The 14,486-nt window shown below is 58.1% G+C and overlaps 10 protein-coding genes across 10 annotated transcripts; 6 read left to right on the top strand and 4 right to left on the bottom strand.

The window, feature by feature from the left end:
- Positions 1 to 196: 196 nt before the first annotated feature.
- On the bottom strand, positions 197 to 1,799 carry SDRG_13720 (hypothetical protein; the record flags this gene model as incomplete). The annotated part of the gene is made up of 6 exons (XM_008619817.1): positions 197 to 485; positions 533 to 938; positions 987 to 1,104; positions 1,153 to 1,397; positions 1,449 to 1,656; positions 1,714 to 1,799. 6 exons carry the CDS (start codon positions 1,797 to 1,799, stop codon positions 202 to 204), a joined length of 1,347 nt encoding a protein of 448 aa, XP_008618039.1. The 3' UTR covers positions 197 to 201.
- A 476-nt stretch (positions 1,800 to 2,275) lies between these two features.
- On the top strand, positions 2,276 to 2,890 carry SDRG_13721 (hypothetical protein). Its single transcript, XM_008619818.1, has one exon. It carries the CDS (start codon positions 2,291 to 2,293, stop codon positions 2,819 to 2,821), a length of 531 nt encoding a protein of 176 aa, XP_008618040.1. The 5' UTR covers positions 2,276 to 2,290; the 3' UTR covers positions 2,822 to 2,890.
- On the bottom strand, positions 2,870 to 3,426 carry SDRG_13722 (hypothetical protein). Its single transcript, XM_008619819.1, has 3 exons — positions 3,282 to 3,426; positions 3,080 to 3,229; positions 2,870 to 3,024 (listed from the first exon to the last, which is right to left on the bottom strand). Exons 1-3 carry the CDS (start codon positions 3,360 to 3,362, stop codon positions 2,965 to 2,967), a joined length of 291 nt encoding a protein of 96 aa, XP_008618041.1. The 5' UTR covers positions 3,363 to 3,426; the 3' UTR covers positions 2,870 to 2,964.
- Positions 3,427 to 3,580: 154 nt separating this feature from the next.
- Positions 3,581 to 4,849, top strand: SDRG_13723 (hypothetical protein). The gene has a single exon (XM_008619820.1). The coding sequence runs from the start codon at positions 3,602 to 3,604 to the stop codon at positions 4,808 to 4,810; it is 1,209 nt and encodes a 402-aa protein (XP_008618042.1). The 5' UTR covers positions 3,581 to 3,601; the 3' UTR covers positions 4,811 to 4,849.
- Positions 4,850 to 5,761: 912 nt separating this feature from the next.
- SDRG_13724 (hypothetical protein) lies at positions 5,762 to 7,753 on the top strand. The gene is made up of 4 exons (XM_008619821.1): positions 5,762 to 5,901; positions 5,950 to 6,008; positions 6,060 to 7,599; positions 7,648 to 7,753. Exons 1-4 carry the CDS (start codon positions 5,845 to 5,847, stop codon positions 7,702 to 7,704), a joined length of 1,713 nt encoding a protein of 570 aa, XP_008618043.1. The 5' UTR covers positions 5,762 to 5,844; the 3' UTR covers positions 7,705 to 7,753.
- Positions 7,745 to 8,522, bottom strand: SDRG_13725 (hypothetical protein; the record flags this gene model as incomplete). The annotated part of the gene is made up of 4 exons (XM_008619822.1): positions 7,745 to 7,959; positions 7,999 to 8,107; positions 8,154 to 8,195; positions 8,244 to 8,522. 4 exons carry the CDS (start codon positions 8,520 to 8,522, stop codon positions 7,745 to 7,747), a joined length of 645 nt encoding a protein of 214 aa, XP_008618044.1.
- A 196-nt stretch (positions 8,523 to 8,718) lies between these two features.
- SDRG_13726 (hypothetical protein) lies at positions 8,719 to 9,193 on the top strand. Its single transcript, XM_008619823.1, has one exon. It carries the CDS (start codon positions 8,783 to 8,785, stop codon positions 9,167 to 9,169), a length of 387 nt encoding a protein of 128 aa, XP_008618045.1. The 5' UTR covers positions 8,719 to 8,782; the 3' UTR covers positions 9,170 to 9,193.
- A 323-nt stretch (positions 9,194 to 9,516) lies between these two features.
- SDRG_13727 (30S ribosomal protein S19e) lies at positions 9,517 to 10,322 on the bottom strand. The gene is made up of 2 exons (XM_008619824.1): positions 10,257 to 10,322; positions 9,517 to 10,056 (listed from the first exon to the last, which is right to left on the bottom strand). The coding sequence occupies exon 2, from the start codon at positions 10,044 to 10,046 to the stop codon at positions 9,591 to 9,593; it is 456 nt and encodes a 151-aa protein (XP_008618046.1). The 5' UTR covers positions 10,047 to 10,056; positions 10,257 to 10,322; the 3' UTR covers positions 9,517 to 9,590.
- A 214-nt stretch (positions 10,323 to 10,536) lies between these two features.
- Positions 10,537 to 12,201, top strand: SDRG_13728 (hypothetical protein). The gene is made up of 2 exons (XM_008619825.1): positions 10,537 to 10,703; positions 10,774 to 12,201. The coding sequence occupies exons 1-2, from the start codon at positions 10,582 to 10,584 to the stop codon at positions 12,128 to 12,130; spliced, it is 1,479 nt and encodes a 492-aa protein (XP_008618047.1). The 5' UTR covers positions 10,537 to 10,581; the 3' UTR covers positions 12,131 to 12,201.
- An 811-nt stretch (positions 12,202 to 13,012) lies between these two features.
- Positions 13,013 to 14,486, top strand: SDRG_13729 (hypothetical protein). Its single transcript, XM_008619826.1, has 4 exons — positions 13,013 to 13,404; positions 13,460 to 13,664; positions 13,721 to 13,982; positions 14,037 to 14,486. Exons 1-4 carry the CDS (start codon positions 13,209 to 13,211, stop codon positions 14,331 to 14,333), a joined length of 960 nt encoding a protein of 319 aa, XP_008618048.1. The 5' UTR covers positions 13,013 to 13,208; the 3' UTR covers positions 14,334 to 14,486.

Consider the following 14,486-nt stretch of genomic DNA (forward strand, 5'->3'; position numbering starts at 1 on the left):
ACACTCACGTTTCGATCTATGCGTCTCTCCTTGACGCTCCTCGGGGAGACCCTGGGATCTCTTGGGTCATCACTTCGTCAACTTATAGCCACGGCTAAACCTTCCGGACTTGAGAGGTCTTTGGGCGCCAAATGACGGCGCCATGGTCGCCTCCCGGCAATACCTCAGAAACAAAAGGCAAGAATTTTGATTGACACTTCTTTATACGTCGCCGTCATCGTGGCATATTACGGAAGGCGCCTCATGGGTCGGGGATAGCAGCTGTGTGTGGAGCTCGTTGCACTCGACGGGTTCATAAATGAAGCGCACGAGGAGCAGCACGGCAAGTGTCGGTGCCAGCAAAAGGAGGAGGACGTAGTTATTGTTGCCGTCAAATGTATGCTGGGCGAGCGGCGTGAGCGCATAGCTGAGGAGGCAAAAGGAGAAGACGAGCAGCATCGCCGTGGCTGAGAGGAGACCGTAGAGTTTGCTGGGAAAGCACGTCACTAGTCAAAGTGTCAAGTTTTCAAGTAGAAAAAAGGTCGGCACGTACTGATGTAGGCGTACTGCATCGACGTGAGCGCCCCGACGCCGAGAGCCAGAAGAAGATACCCGAGCACTTGGCCGTGAAGCGACGGCAGCATCAAGGCGCCGCAGAGCAAAGCAAACACGAGGATCGTCAAGACAGCCACCTTGCGAAAGCCCACGCGGTCAATGAGGAAGCCCATGGGTGGCGCAAAGAGGAAAGACGCGTTCGAGACGAGCGGGTACACGTAGTTGGTGTACGTGTTTTGCTCGTCGAGGTCATTTGGTGCTAGACGCTTGACCATGTTGGGAATCGCTCCACCGACAAAGACATTGGTGAGCGTCAAGACCGCCCCGATCGAAACAAATGCCCAGAAGTCCCGACGACGCATCTGCTGCTTGAAGCTAGCGTAGAGGCCTCGGAATTTGGACAACTACAAAGACTCTTCGTCAGTCGATATAGCGTCCGACACGCAACGTACATTTGCATGGGGCCGGCCCAAGGCAAGACCAGGAATCTGCACCGACGCAGCGACCGCCGAGACGTGTTCGACGGGGTAAAGCACAAAGCAAAGCACTGCGCAGAGGGCGACGAGCCCGCTACACACTTTGTGAGCGCCACTTGGAGATGCAACTTGAAGGGTGTACGCATAAACGTGGAAGAACGTGGCGCGCGCAATGGGCAGTTCGAGCAACACGTACACGTAGCCCGAAGCGTAAAAGGCAGCGACGAGGATGCCGCAGTAGATGGACGGCGTCGCAAACAGCTCCGAGAGCTGGAGGGACGCGAAGAGGACGCCCATACCGCCAAAGCCCACGAGTGCATAGCCGGTGAGGAGGAGGCCGTCGCGCGAGTCGCCGATCGCGAGGCAAAGGTTGCCAGCGATCGTAAACTAAAATGCCAGTTAGCAACGTTGGGCTAGGAAGTTGATGACAATGTGTACAATGGCTGCGATCGTTGACGTGTAGCGAGGCCCAACGATGTCGAGGGTCGCGCCAAAAACCGCTTGGCCGAGCACGACGCAGAGAAACCCCGTCGAGTAGACGTTCTGTAGCTGGACCTCTTGCTCGGGGCAGACGCGCGTCATATGAAGCGGGCAAAGCTCGTGCCATTGGTGCTCGCTCACCAGGCGTGTGTACACGGGGCCAAATCTAATGGTTGACAGTGGAATGGCTCATGATGAGAGAATGACGAGGATGGCGCGATACCCGAGGATGAGGCCGCCGGACGAGACGACCGTGACGAGCGTCGCAGCGGCAAAGAGCACTTCGCGTGAGAGCGTCATCGATGTCATGACGCCGATTTGGAAATGGGGTCAACGGCAGTCCAGAAGATGATTATTGGCTTTTCGTCCCTATACAAAATATGGACGCAGAACACTGGACGCAAAATATTCCTTCGAGCACCTGGGCGAAGCGGACCAGAGACAGGCGTGTCACGCGTGCTGTGTTTTCCAAGCTCTGCGAGTCCTCTCGGAGGGTCTTTTGCGATGAAGTCCGCGTCGGAAAGACTCAATTGTACATATTTGCGTGAAGCGACCAGCACGAGCGACCAAGCAAGGCCCACGTTGTCTTCCCACTTCAGATATTGCGAGCGACTAGCTACTGTAGTCGTTGTACTGCTTGTGCTTGCGTATGGATTGCCATCGATGACATATTCGACGCTGCACTTTGAGCGGGAAGATTGCGCGCCGGTTCGAATTTCCACCGATGCACCAATCCGTGCGTGGTATCTTGTTGAATTTTATCCAATGAAATCATTTTCGGAATTTGCAGCCAAGGGCCCATGTCGTACTTCATCCCGCCGGTCAACTATGGCATGATCGAGGAGGACCTCTACCGCAGTGGCATCCCGAACGAGCTCAACTTCCCCTTCCTCGAGCGCCTGAACCTGCGCAAGATCGTGTACCTCGCGCCAGAGGAGCCCAACCCGCAGCTCTTGAGCTTCGTCGAGGAGCAAGAGATCGAGCTCGTCGTTCTCGGCGGCAACACCAAGCTCGAGAGCCGCCGAAAGGCGTGGGAGCCCATGAGTGAAGAGACAGTCCTCGCCGCCCTCGACATCCTCCTCGACCGCTCCAACTACCCGCTCTTCTTGACCTGCCACCTCGGCCGCGACCGGACCGGCGCCGTCGTCGGCTGCCTCCGCAAGATCCAGCAGTGGCACCTCTCGTCCATCTTTGAGGAGTACCGGCGCTTTGCCGGGTCCAAGGTTCGTCTCCAGAACGAGCAGTTCATCGAGCTCTTCGACACGGACCTCGTGACGATCCCGACCAATCCGCCCAACTGGATCAAGACCCACATGATCGCTGGTCCTTAAGCCACCAACAGGCTCTTCCTCCATGTACTAAGCCTCTTCTGCAACACGTGGCAAGACGCAAGGAGGCAGCTCCTTCCAATTTAAACATACACGGGCGCAAGCGTAAGGGGCGCGCTGCCCAACGCATTGGCTTCGTTGCTTGCTTAGCAGCCGCCGACCTGCTCGAGCGCGCAGTCGATCTGGTCCTGGTCCTCGAGTTCCAACTACACCATTGTCATCATGAGCTGTGCCCATGGGCTTGACGGGGAGGCGTGTTACCATCTTCGGGGTCTGGTCCGCGGCAATGCGCGTACCGTCCAAGAGGAAGCGGAGCGCCGTGACCGGCACGCCCTTGCGCTGGGCATACGCGGAGAAGATCTTCTCCATCTTGGTGTGGGGCTTGACCTTGAAGAAGGTTTCTTCGCCTGACTAGATGCACATAGCGACGTCAACCTCGATTCCTACGTTTGCATCTTCGTACCTGGTCCTTCACGCGGATCGTGATCGTCTGCTTCTTGTCCTCGCCATCGGCGCCCGCCTTCGTGTCTTCGTGGTCCGACATGCTTGGAGGCTTTTTGTCTTTGACCGACGGCTTCTTTTTATGCGTCCAAATCACTTGCTTTGAGTATGCTTCATACAAAATACAAGTATCCCGTGGCAGCCATACATTCAACGCCCCAAACCGGCTGCAACCGGCTACTTAACCGACTACAATCCCCGACTTTGCAACCGGCTAACCGACATCCATCCGATCAAATCTAAAAATAGACGCAACAGTCCCTTGTATCGCCAAAGGAGATCATGACGTCGATGAAGACGAGCCTCATGCAGAGCGATGACGACGAAGTCGACGTCCTCGATGCATCCGCTCCGGCGATTGAGAGCGCTGGCGGCCCCGCGGTCGCATCGCCCAGCTGCGACGACGACGCCGAGATGGTCACCATCGACGTCCAAGACCCACCGCCCAAGAAGCCCGATGCAGTCGTCGTCATGGAGGCCCTCAGCGGTGAGAAAGGCGACGGGCGCCATGGCAGCCGCTTCTTACGCACGCTGCACGCCGAGGTTACGCAGGCGACTCCCGTCGTCCACAGCTACGGCGACGCCGAGGCCAAGCTCGCGGCGAAGCGTCGAACGCAGAACGCGCTCTTGGCCGTCGCAACGAGCCTCGGCGACGACCCATCCGCGTATGCCATCAACGCGCTGCCGCTTCCGATCCAAGTCGCCTTCCGCGTCAAGGTGCTTGGGATCTTTACGCTCCAGCTGCTCTTGCTGTCCCTGCTGACCGTCATCTTGACGTACTCGCCACTGTGCGCTCCGTCGCTGCAGAGCTTTGCCGACCAAGGCAGTGGCGGCGCGGTCGCGGGAAGCGTGATCGTCTCGCTGCTCGCGCTCTTTCTCTTGTACCTTGTCAAGTACCTGTTCCCGCTCAACTTTGTCATGCTGGCCATCTTTACGAGCATGCAAGCGATCGCGGTCACGACCTTGGGGCTCTTCTTCCGCACCCACGCCTCGGTCTTTGCCTGCGTCTTTTGCTTCTTCGTCGTGCTCTTCATGACGTTCTTCAGCACGCGCACGCGCATCAAGCGCGAGGTCGACGGGCCGCGCGTCGTGCTCCTCTCGACGCCGGTCGCCGGCATGATAGCGTATGCGCTCGTCGGATTTGTTGCGTGCTTGATCTACGCTGGCCAAGGCGCGGCGTTTCTCTCGGGCACGACCTTTGTCATCACCATGTTCTTCACCTTGGGTGTTGTCATGTGGTTTGCATTCGACGCGTCCTGCATGTACCAGATCATGACGCCGGACGAGTACATGCAAGGCGTCATCTTCTTCTACACGGACCTCATCTTGCTTTTCATCTTCCTCCTCGTCATGGGCGTCTGCGTCGCGGCCTGTGACGGCGGCGCGCCCATAGCGTGCTTCGGCAACTGCGGCGCGATCATGACCGACGCGCCCGACGACGAGAACGAAAGCCTCGAACCGCCTTGCCCGACCCAGGCCGATGCCACGTAATTGCTCACCAATCCTACATCCCAACACTTCCATCGTCCACGTTGCTGGCTCTGATACTAGTATATGCATGGGTTGGCCTTGCAGCAGCCAAGATGACAGGTGAGATGAGACTACACTGCTCCTTGCAGTCGAGACGACACGTGGAGTTGGGCTGCGTGGGACGATAAGACGGTAGGAGACTACACCGTATGACAACCATGCTGCGAGAACGACGCTGCAAACCGCCGTGGCATGCGATGCTGATGGCATGTCCAGCGGACAGCGCTTCGGGCTACGACGTGCGAGTGTTGTTGCCGCTATCGTGGCCAGAGACGAATGGTACCGCTACAGTAGGCTGCGAAGTTCCCATCGTCTTCGGCGGGATTCCTTGACACGATGGCCTGTCGCTTTCGCCACCAATTGGCTGCCGTCGCGCCGCATGCGCCAGTGTACACAAGCATGGCTTGCTTGGCCTGCGCTGGGTAGTAAAGTAATAGAGGCGGCTACATGCAGCGGCGCCGTGCACCAAGGCGACAAGGCACCTACATGTGTTGCTGCAACTGATATGCAGCACGCAGCCAGATGTCGCCATGACCTACCGGTCCCCATTGCGCGATCGCGCTGCCTCCGTCGCAGGCGAGGCTTCCATGGTGAGGTCCTTCCTGGAGTAGTACATGAGCGCAGTAGCCGCTGCGCCTGGGCCGCGAGCATCTTCGGAGGCTTCCTCCATCGGCCAAAGTCCACGTGGTGGCGTCGCGTCTTGCGACTGGCCAATAATTGCTCACCACCCACGGGTCTTCCTTGGAAGAAACATTGAAAATCTACCTAGTTTTAACCAATCTATTTTTCGTATTTTATGCATTCTGCATTTTTATTGTATTGCTCACAAATACAACGATACATGGTAATTTAAAATGCAAAGGAAGGATAAAAAAGAAACCACGTGGATTCGCTGCCAGGATCGCCTCGCCGTGTTATTGGCCAAAAGCTGCGAGTGACCGAAGAAGCGGCGGCGCCGACCACCTCCATCTTCGTCTCTTCCTTCCCGGGTCGCCATGTCCAAGATCTCCAAGTCCAAGCGCAACTACCTCTACAGCCCATACCAGCTCAATGTACATCACCATGCACGAGTCGGTGCACGGCGCTCACGGCCAGCGTAGGATGGCCTCGCCGATGCGCCGCCGGATGACACTACCGCCTTTGTCGACCCGGTGCTAAGGTACGCTGCCTGCGCTTTTGCCGTCATGCAACTCATGCGCATGCTGATCAGCGGCCTGCCTGCCAATTTGTCGCGCAACCTCTGGGACGACTGGAGCGAAGAGACGATGCTCCAGGACGATACGACGCTGGCCAACTTTGCCAGCGGCATGGACATGACGTTTCCAGATGCACCGAGAAAGCCGCGTGCCAACTCGTACAATTTCATCGACGCCATCATCATGGAGGCCAAGCCCGAGCCCGACAACCACAACAGCAACCACGCCAACCACAATGGGCTCGGGTTGTCGCCGCCCATACACCTGACGCCAGCGCCGACGAATGGTATGCCCAACTTAGCGCTACACACCAATGGTCTCGGCGCAGAACCAAGCTCGTACGCGTCCTTTGGCAACAGCCATGTCGAGTACGGCAAGGCGTCATCGACGTGGCAGCCGCAGGAGCCGCCGTCCATGTGGCCCTCCCAGGACAAGCCGCCGCTACTGCAAGCACAAGCAACTCTACCGAGCCACAGCATGGCACACGCCATGAATGGTCATATGCACCAGCAAGTCGCCATGCTCCCGCCGCAGCAACAAACACCGCAGCCATCGCAACATCACCCTGCGACCTCGCAGCAGCAAGGTATGCCCAGCATGATGGCGCAAGCGCCCATGATGCATCCTGGCATGGCTCCGTACGGCGCGCAGAGCATGATGATGCCCGGCTTCATGTACTCGCAGCCGATGATGGGCTTCAACGCACACCCTGGCATGATGCAACTGCCCATGAACATGCTTCCGATGAACGCGATGAGCATGGGCATGATGCCGATGGGTGTGCCGCCGACCGCGCCGGTCCTTGGTATCCCGCCCATGGTCCCGACAGCGCCGGCCTTTTTGGCTGCCAAGCCGCCGCTCAAGCCCAACGCCGCGCCGTTTGTTCAGATCGCGCGCAAGCCTGGCGCACCCGAAATGAGCTCGATGCTCGCCAACCTCCTCGAAGAAGAGGCCGAGAAGAAGAACAAGAAGCTCGAGCGGAATCGCGACTCGGCGCGCGAGAGTCGGCGCAAGCAGCAAAAGTACGTCGAGGTGCTCGAAGACGGCATCCAGCAGCTCCAGATCACAAAGGAACACATCCAGCGCCACCGGTGGGGCCGGCCGCCGCTGCCACTGGACGCGGTCGTCGGTGTGCCAGCTCGGCACCGCAACGCGTTCGACATTGTCAAATGGACATCGCGCCAGAAACGGTGGCTCGGGCTGCCGCACAAAGCCCGCTTGCTCGAGCTCCAGCGCTGCTTTGTCGCGATCGGCCAGACGCTCATGCGGCTGCAGACCAGCGTCCTCGACATGCAGCTCGTGGCCCATGCACTGGACAGCAGCGACCTGGTGGCGTACTTGGGGCTCGACCAAGGACAGGTGGCCGCGCTTCATGCGACAGCGCTCGCCATGCGTCGGGAAGAGAGCGTGCGGCTCATGGTGCTCATGAAGGCGTACCGAGGCCTCCGACGGTTCGCAGCCGAGCTCTGCGCGCTGGGACCTGATATGGACATGTACTTTCGCGAGCTCATGTCGGGCGAGCAAATGACCAAGTTGCTGTCGTGGACCGAGTCGGTATGGATGGCCATTCTTTCAAGTTGATACTTACACCTCGCTTCGTAGATGCGCGCCGAGATGGACCGGCTGTCGTTCGCGGACGACGACGAGCGACCTATTTAACCCAATACACTAGACAACGCACACACTCTTGTCGTTCGTATTAGCAAAGGACGCCGAGGTAGCGCGACGCCTTGTATCGCGCTTGGAGCTGCGGCCAATGCACGACAAACTCGTCGGCGACGTAGTAGAGGAGTTTGCCCGAGAGCGAGAGGTGCTCGACGCGTGCAAAGCTCTCGCAAAAGAGAATCTTGGCGTCGGTCTTGAGCCCGAGAAAGCGCAAGAGGAGCACGGCCGCACACAGCGGGATGCAAGTCCCTTGGCATCGTCAGACAAGCTAGTCCATAGGTGCAATACCTGGGCCGTTGCAGAGCAAGAGGTCGGGTTGGTAGCGAACGACGATATGCATGCAGTGGACGAACGCATTGGCCGTCGAGAAGATCGTCGAGACCCACGATTGCCCGACCTAGTTGGCGTCATAAGATGTGAGAGTCGGCAGGTGATGATGGCACCTCGCGGCTGCGGGGAATCTCAAAGAAAGCATTTGGCGAGGCCTAGTGGAGCCCATGAGCATGCCATGGGGGAATAGTCGTAGGATCAACCTGGCGCTCAGCGATGGCCTTCTCTCGGCTCGTGTGATCGGTGGCCGCCACGACATAGGCCAATGGCGCATACCGCGTCGGCGACAGACGCTTCATGAGCGCGAGCATCTCGGTCGTGTGGCCACCCGACCCGAGAACGACGAGCGTCCGGAATGTGGACGTTGATGGCTTGCGCGCGGGTGGCGCGCCGCCTTTGATACGCACCGGGAGGATGCACCAGAGGCGCCATAGCACAAGCACCGCGAGGCTCGTTGCTGTCGCAAGGAACGCCGGCCACATTGCACTTGTTGTCTTTTTGGCCAAATACCTCACTTTTTAACAGGATAAAAACACACCTCTTAAACATCCCATCGACGCGTGTTGCAGAATATCGCCTGCGCCTCTCGTCAAGAGGCCTTGGGAGCGTTCGCTACCAATTGCTGTGAACGTGCTTGGCGACGCGACGTAGACGTAGCGCGTACGAGGGGGAAATATGGATGCGGTAGTGGCCGCGTAATGTGGGTGCGATTAGCCACTATTGCTTCTGGCCTCTCCGCCGCATGTCGCTCTTCATGGTCGTGGGCTCAACCGAGCCGCTCTACTCGCTGGACGTCAAGCCGCGTAAAGAGGAGACCGCGCACGTCGACGAGTTTGTGCTGCACTCGGCCCTCGACGTCGTCCACGAGGCAATGTGGGCCAACAACAGCATGTGGCTCAAGGTCGTCGACAAGTTCAACGACCAGTTCGTCTCGGGCTTTGTGACGGCGACCAACGTCAAGTTTGTATTGCTCCACGAGAGCCGCAACGAAGACGCGATCAAGGCCTTCTTCCTCGACGTCTACGACCTCTACGTCAAGCTCCTTCTCAACCCGTTCTACACGCACGACACGCCGATCACGTCCAACGACTTTGACACGCGAGTGCGTGCGCTCGCCAAGCGCCTTTAATGTGAGCCCTTGTTTGACATGCTGCGTCAACGTGTGTTCGGAGCTTCCGTAGTGTATGTGTGCTCTTGCTGGTCAACGGCGACAAGCGCACAGAAAGCGCTTCGCGAGCCAGCGGTCGTGGTCGTGCAAACTCAAAGTGCAAAGTCGGCGAGATGCACACTTCGTTTGTACTGGACAAGTACGCTAGCTACCCAAATGCTACTGCAGCTAGCGACAGTCGAGCTCGTCGAAAGAGCACAGCTCGTATACCACCATGCACGGACACTAGTCAAAAGCCTGCGCTGTGAAACCTTTGGAATTGCTGTCGGCCAGCAAAAGTTGTGGGATGGAGAACAAACGAAGACAAATGGATGTTAACCAAGACTCATGTTATTGGCTTTGCGTCACTGGTTTCTTGTTGCAACTGCGTTCCATTAACAACTTAGTTACGGGCGACCTGGCCGGCGATGCGGTCAAGATCGGTCTGGCCGTGGCTGGTAATGCGGCGGCCGCCCTTGTTGACACCCTCGGGGCACTTCTCGACGACCTTCATCTCCTCGAGCTGGTGGAGGATGTGGCGGATGAGACCACCCGACGCGGTCTGGAAGCGCTGGCGAAGGACACCGCGGCGGGCAGCGCCACCGTAGACCTTCTTGAGGGCACCGATACCGGTGTTTTCGCGGAGGTAGACCTTGCGGGCGATCGAGGCGGCACGGATGTAGTACCAGTCGGCATCGACGGGCGAGTGCTCCTTGTACGAGGCCGTCTTGACAATGTCCCACCAGTTGGGGAGCTCCATCTTGCCCGAGCGCTTGAGGTGCTCAGCGTAGAGCTTGATGAAATCAGCGGGCTTGACGTCACGGACGGTCACACCGCGGGGAGCTTCGAAATCAGCCATTCTGTAGAGTCTACCAGGCAACGACTAGAGTAAGAACACGTCTGTACCACCGCAATTGTGGGCTAATCGTCGCGCGCCATTGCTAGCGCGGACGACGTCGCACCATGATCGCAGGACAGTCTCGGTTCTCAAGAGAACGCCATTAGACCAGCCCGGAACATCGTCTTCGTCGTGGACGGACGACGACATCGCATGGAAGAGAGCACTTACTTTGGTAGAACTTTGCAACAAGAAGAGTGGAAATTTCGCCACCAATGCAAGCGAAGGCCCAGTCGCTCCTGGCCAGTTGGCTGGCATCGCAAATCGATTGGCTATTATTCCAATATTCGTACAAGGCCATTGGCCAATAATCAGCGAATGGCATCGACGAACGTTTCGGCCAATTAGCGGAAAAGCCGGAGCGCAACCCGGAGCGCCCGGCCGCCAAACGCCGGGATTGGGTGGTGGCTGTCCAAGGCCGAATTTTGGCCAATGGCCTTGAGCGATTTGGCTACGCTTGGCCACCAACCACAAAAGCCATTTTCAGATCGAAAGCATGTTGGTGTTGTTCGAAACCGCGGCCGGCCACGCGCTCTTCAAGGTCCAGGACGAAGGCAAGCTCGCCAACGTCGATGACATCCACAAGCACTTTGCGTCGTCGGACAAGGCCAGCCAAGTGTACGTACAAAACGCGCCTATCTTCTGGGCGAAACTCGAGCAAAGTGGACTAAGTGCTTGGATCTTATAGTGTCAAGTTGAAGGCCTTCAACGCCTTCAAGGACACGACGGAAGCTGTGGCCGCCGCTGCCGACTGCACGGATGGCACGGTCGGCAAGAGCCTCAAGAAGTTCTTGAAGAAGCACGTCAAAGACGCTGGCGTCTCGGACAAGCTCGCCGTCATGGACAAGGCCTTTGGTGGTATCATCAAGGAGAAGCTTGGCATCCAGTGCGTGCACGACAAGTCGGTCGACGAACTCATGCGTGGTATCCGTACCCACATGAGCTCGCTCATCTCGGGCCTCGAGGACCAGGACCTCAAGAACATGACGCTTGGTCTCTCGCACTCGCTCTCGCGCTACAAGCTCAAGTTCAGCGCCGATAAGGTCGACACGATGATCGTCCAGGCCATCGGCCTCCTCGACGAACTCGACAAGGAGATCAACACGTACGCCATGCGCGTCCGTGAGTGGTTCGGCTGGCACTTCCCGGAGATGGGCAAGATTGTCACGGACAACCTCCAGTACGCCCGCACGGTCGTCAAGATGGGCATCCGCACCAACGTCAAGTCGCTCGACTTCTCCGACATCCTCTCGTCGGACGTCGAGGCCTCGATGCGCGAGGTCTGCGAAGTGTCGATGGGCACGGACATCTCGGAAGAGGACGTCATCAACATTGGCTCGCTCTGCGAGCAGGTCATCTCGCTCACGGAATACCGCGGCCAGCTCTTCGACTACCTCAAGAACCGCATGAACGCCATCGCGCCTAACCTCACGGTCATGGTCGGCGAGCTCGTCGGTGCCCGCCTCATCGCGCACGCCGGTTCGCTCATGAACCTCGCCAAGCACCCCGCGTCGACGGTCCAGATCCTCGGTGCCGAGAAGGCGCTCTTCCGCGCCCTTAAGACCAAGCACGATACCCCCAAGTACGGTTTGATCTACCACGCTTCGCTCATCGGCCAGACCGCGCCCAAGCACAAGGGCAAGATCTCGCGTGTCCTCGCCGCCAAGACGGCGCTCGCCGTCCGCGTTGATGCGCTCGGCGACGCTACGGAAGCGACGATCGGCTTTGACAACCGCGCCAAGGTCGAGGCCCGCATGCGCCAGCTCGAGAACGGCTTCACCGGCATTGCCTCGGGCAAGGGCAAGGCCAAGAACGACCCCAAGAAGTACGTCAAGGAGGCGACGCCGGCCACGCAGGTGTACAACGACGCCAACGACATGAAGGTCGCGAAGAAGCGCAAGGCCGAGGACGACGACGAAGCGTCGGACAAGAAGAAGGCCAAGAAGGAGAAGAAGGCCAAGAAGGAGAAGAAGGCCGACGTCGAAGAGGAAGTCGAGTCGGAGGAGAAGGACAAGAAGAAGAAGAAGAAGAAGAAGTCGGAGTAAATATGCTCTCTGACGACTGATACCCCACCTAGTTTCTTTATAAATACAAACTTTTCGTTATTTGCATCGTAGTCGAGCATGTGCCACCGTCCTGCTGCTCGTCGTCCTACCCTACCTTAACCTTGATGCCAGGCGCCTCGAGGGTAAGGAGGCCGGCGTCAGCCAATCCGCCCTTCTGAGATGCTCGAGGAAGATAATAGCAAGCGCATGACGAACGGTCATGCTAGTAGTCGAGGAGACCTTCTCGAGGCAAATGACATGTATAGACCGAGCAGTGGGCAGCCAGTCCAGTGCGTCGAGCTGGACATGAAGGTCCTGTGTTACCTCCTTGGAGCCAATTCCTCCGTCGCACGTCTCATGTGTCTACAAGCGTTAGCTGGCTACTTCTCCCGCGACTCAACTCGAGCTCCGCCTGCCGCATAGTCGGATCTGGCGCGGCGAGGGCTAGGGCAGTAGGGCAATACACAGGGCTTGTTTATGAAGTAGCCACTTGGGCCGCGCCGCATTCTCATCACAGACAACATTACGTGAGCCATCAACAGACAAGTTTGCATAGACGCTAGCTATCTCGACGTTGTCGCCGGCAAAAAGGCTCGTAGGCGAAGCACCAGGTCGATCGAGTGTCCTCACCGTAGCAGCGCCGTGGCGACACGACCTGATTTGGTACCCAAAATTGGAATAGCGAGCCCGACGGGCGACCCCGTCTTTGCGCGGCAGGTGCGAGAGAGCGTCGACGCGGGCAAAACCGGCCCTTCTTCATCTTCGGTCCGTGGTACATCGGTCGGTGCCCGGCGTTTATACCGGTATCCCGTATGGGACGGCACCTGGAACATATGCGGTGTGACCGCCACGCAGCGATCGCGTCCAAATTTCAGGCCGCGCCTTTGCGGCGAGGATGTGTCCTCGTCCTTCAAGCTTGTGTCTACAAGATGTCGAAAGGTGCATTTCTTTGTCGCATGTCACCCAAAGATGATCCGCGGGGCTTGCTTTTGTGCTCGCCGGTTCTATTCCCGTTGCCTCGTTGGCAATTGAGATTCATTTTCCAATCCGCTACAAGCTACATCGTTCCCTCATCGTCATGTCGACTCGAACGCTCGACGCACTTCCCGCGAGCTTTGCCGACGTGCCCCGCGCCGTCGTCAACGCCGGCGGCATCACGGGCTACGTGACCAAGACCCTTTCCGTGCACATTTCGTCCAACCCGAGCACAGGCACGAAGCTCTGCGCGTACGTTTTGAGCCTGCTGACGTCGCTCCCGCTTCTCCTGCTGCCACGTACGCCCACGCTTTGATGTTGGCGTTTCGGATGCTTGACTCTGCACTTGGCTAGTGTTTGTCGCGCTCAAGAGCGACGGCGACATTGCGTGGACGTGGGCCCACACGTTGATCCCGCTCTGGATCCTCGATGCGCTCCTCTTCCCCATCTACTTTCACTTGACGCGCACGCACGACACGGTCAACACTGTTGTCGAGGGCGACATCAACGCCGATACGACGGCGCTCCTCTCGACGACGCCAAGCACGATTATGACCAAGTGCGTTTCTTGTGTGTAGCGTGGCGAGATGACACTCATGCCTTCATGATGACTAGGATCCAGATGCTCAGCCTTGTCTTTACGATCCTCACGCAAGTGCTCGTGACGATGCGCCTCGACGGCCACCTCGCGTGGAAGTGGAGCTATATTTCGCTGCCGTACTGCCTCGTTATGATCTTTGACCCGTCGATCACGTCCGTGCTGCAAGTCCTCCAGGCCATTTTTGTGGCGCAAAAGCTCGACATGGAGCTCTCGTGGAGCTGGGCCGTCATCTTGCTGCCGACGTGGCTCCCAGCGTTCGTCATCGTCTTTGTCCTCGTACGTTGATTTGCATGGGAAATGGCGGCTTCTCACGCTCTCTCTGCCTCATAGCCCTCGATTGTGTTTGTGAGCATGATGTCGGCGACCGAAGAGAACGCGCAGCCGTCGTTTCTCCGCGCGTTGCTCGCGTTTGTTGGGCTCGTAGTTTCGCTTGGCCTCGTCTTTGGCCCACAGATGCTCCTCGTTCTCCGCCTCGAGTACGTGGCCTTCTCGGCGCTCTACATTGTGTGGCCGTGGCTCCTTCTTTACGGCCTCTTTGTCCTTGGCGGTCTTGCCCACGTCTTTGTGTCGCCGGCTGAGAAGGACATGGAGAACGTCTCGGTCACCGTCTCGTACGGCACGGTCTAAGACGCATGTTGCTTCCAGTTAATCCCATCAACTTATGTGCATGCCCGTTTCTGCATTGGTCTTCAAGTGCCATCGATGCTTCGTTGGGACCGTAGACAGTTGCGGACTCAGTAGACGCCACGAGTAGGCGTCACCCCACACACATGAGCAACG

Source organism: Saprolegnia diclina (assembly GCF_000281045.1).
Source record: "Saprolegnia diclina VS20 unplaced genomic scaffold supercont1.63, whole genome shotgun sequence".
Classification (NCBI taxonomy): Eukaryota; Oomycota; class Saprolegniomycetes; order Saprolegniales; family Saprolegniaceae; genus Saprolegnia; species Saprolegnia diclina.

What these genes read in the sequence shown, in the direction of transcription:
- SDRG_13721 (XM_008619818.1), top strand. Translation starts at nt 2,291, where the DNA reads ATGTCGTACTTCATCCCGCCGGTCAACTATGGCATGATCGAGGAGGAC.
- SDRG_13722 (XM_008619819.1), bottom strand. Translation starts at nt 3,362, where the DNA reads ATGTCGGACCACGAAGACACGAAGGCGGGCGCCGATGGCGAGGACAAG. An exon ending in CGATCCGCGTGAAGGACCAG is followed by an intron (nt 3,230 to 3,281) that starts GTACGAAGATGC and finishes ATGTGCATCTAG; the next exon opens with TCAGGCGAAGAAACCTTCTT. An exon ending in CGGACCAGACCCCGAAGATG is followed by an intron (nt 3,025 to 3,079) that starts GTAACACGCCTC and finishes ACAATGGTGTAG; the next exon opens with TTGGAACTCGAGGACCAGGA.
- SDRG_13723 (XM_008619820.1), top strand. Translation starts at nt 3,602, where the DNA reads ATGACGTCGATGAAGACGAGCCTCATGCAGAGCGATGACGACGAAGTC.
- SDRG_13724 (XM_008619821.1), top strand. Translation starts at nt 5,845, where the DNA reads ATGTCCAAGATCTCCAAGTCCAAGCGCAACTACCTCTACAGCCCATAC. An exon ending in ACAGCCCATACCAGCTCAAT is followed by an intron (nt 5,902 to 5,949) that starts GTACATCACCAT and finishes CGGCCAGCGTAG; the next exon opens with GATGGCCTCGCCGATGCGCC. An exon ending in TTTGTCGACCCGGTGCTAAG is followed by an intron (nt 6,009 to 6,059) that starts GTACGCTGCCTG and finishes CATGCTGATCAG; the next exon opens with CGGCCTGCCTGCCAATTTGT.
- SDRG_13726 (XM_008619823.1), top strand. Translation starts at nt 8,783, where the DNA reads ATGTCGCTCTTCATGGTCGTGGGCTCAACCGAGCCGCTCTACTCGCTG.
- SDRG_13727 (XM_008619824.1), bottom strand. Translation starts at nt 10,046, where the DNA reads ATGGCTGATTTCGAAGCTCCCCGCGGTGTGACCGTCCGTGACGTCAAG.
- SDRG_13728 (XM_008619825.1), top strand. Translation starts at nt 10,582, where the DNA reads ATGTTGGTGTTGTTCGAAACCGCGGCCGGCCACGCGCTCTTCAAGGTC. An exon ending in TCGGACAAGGCCAGCCAAGT is followed by an intron (nt 10,704 to 10,773) that starts GTACGTACAAAA and finishes TGGATCTTATAG; the next exon opens with TGTCAAGTTGAAGGCCTTCA.
- SDRG_13729 (XM_008619826.1), top strand. Translation starts at nt 13,209, where the DNA reads ATGTCGACTCGAACGCTCGACGCACTTCCCGCGAGCTTTGCCGACGTG. An exon ending in CCCGCTTCTCCTGCTGCCAC is followed by an intron (nt 13,405 to 13,459) that starts GTACGCCCACGC and finishes GCACTTGGCTAG; the next exon opens with TGTTTGTCGCGCTCAAGAGC. An exon ending in TCGTCATCGTCTTTGTCCTC is followed by an intron (nt 13,983 to 14,036) that starts GTACGTTGATTT and finishes TCTGCCTCATAG; the next exon opens with CCCTCGATTGTGTTTGTGAG.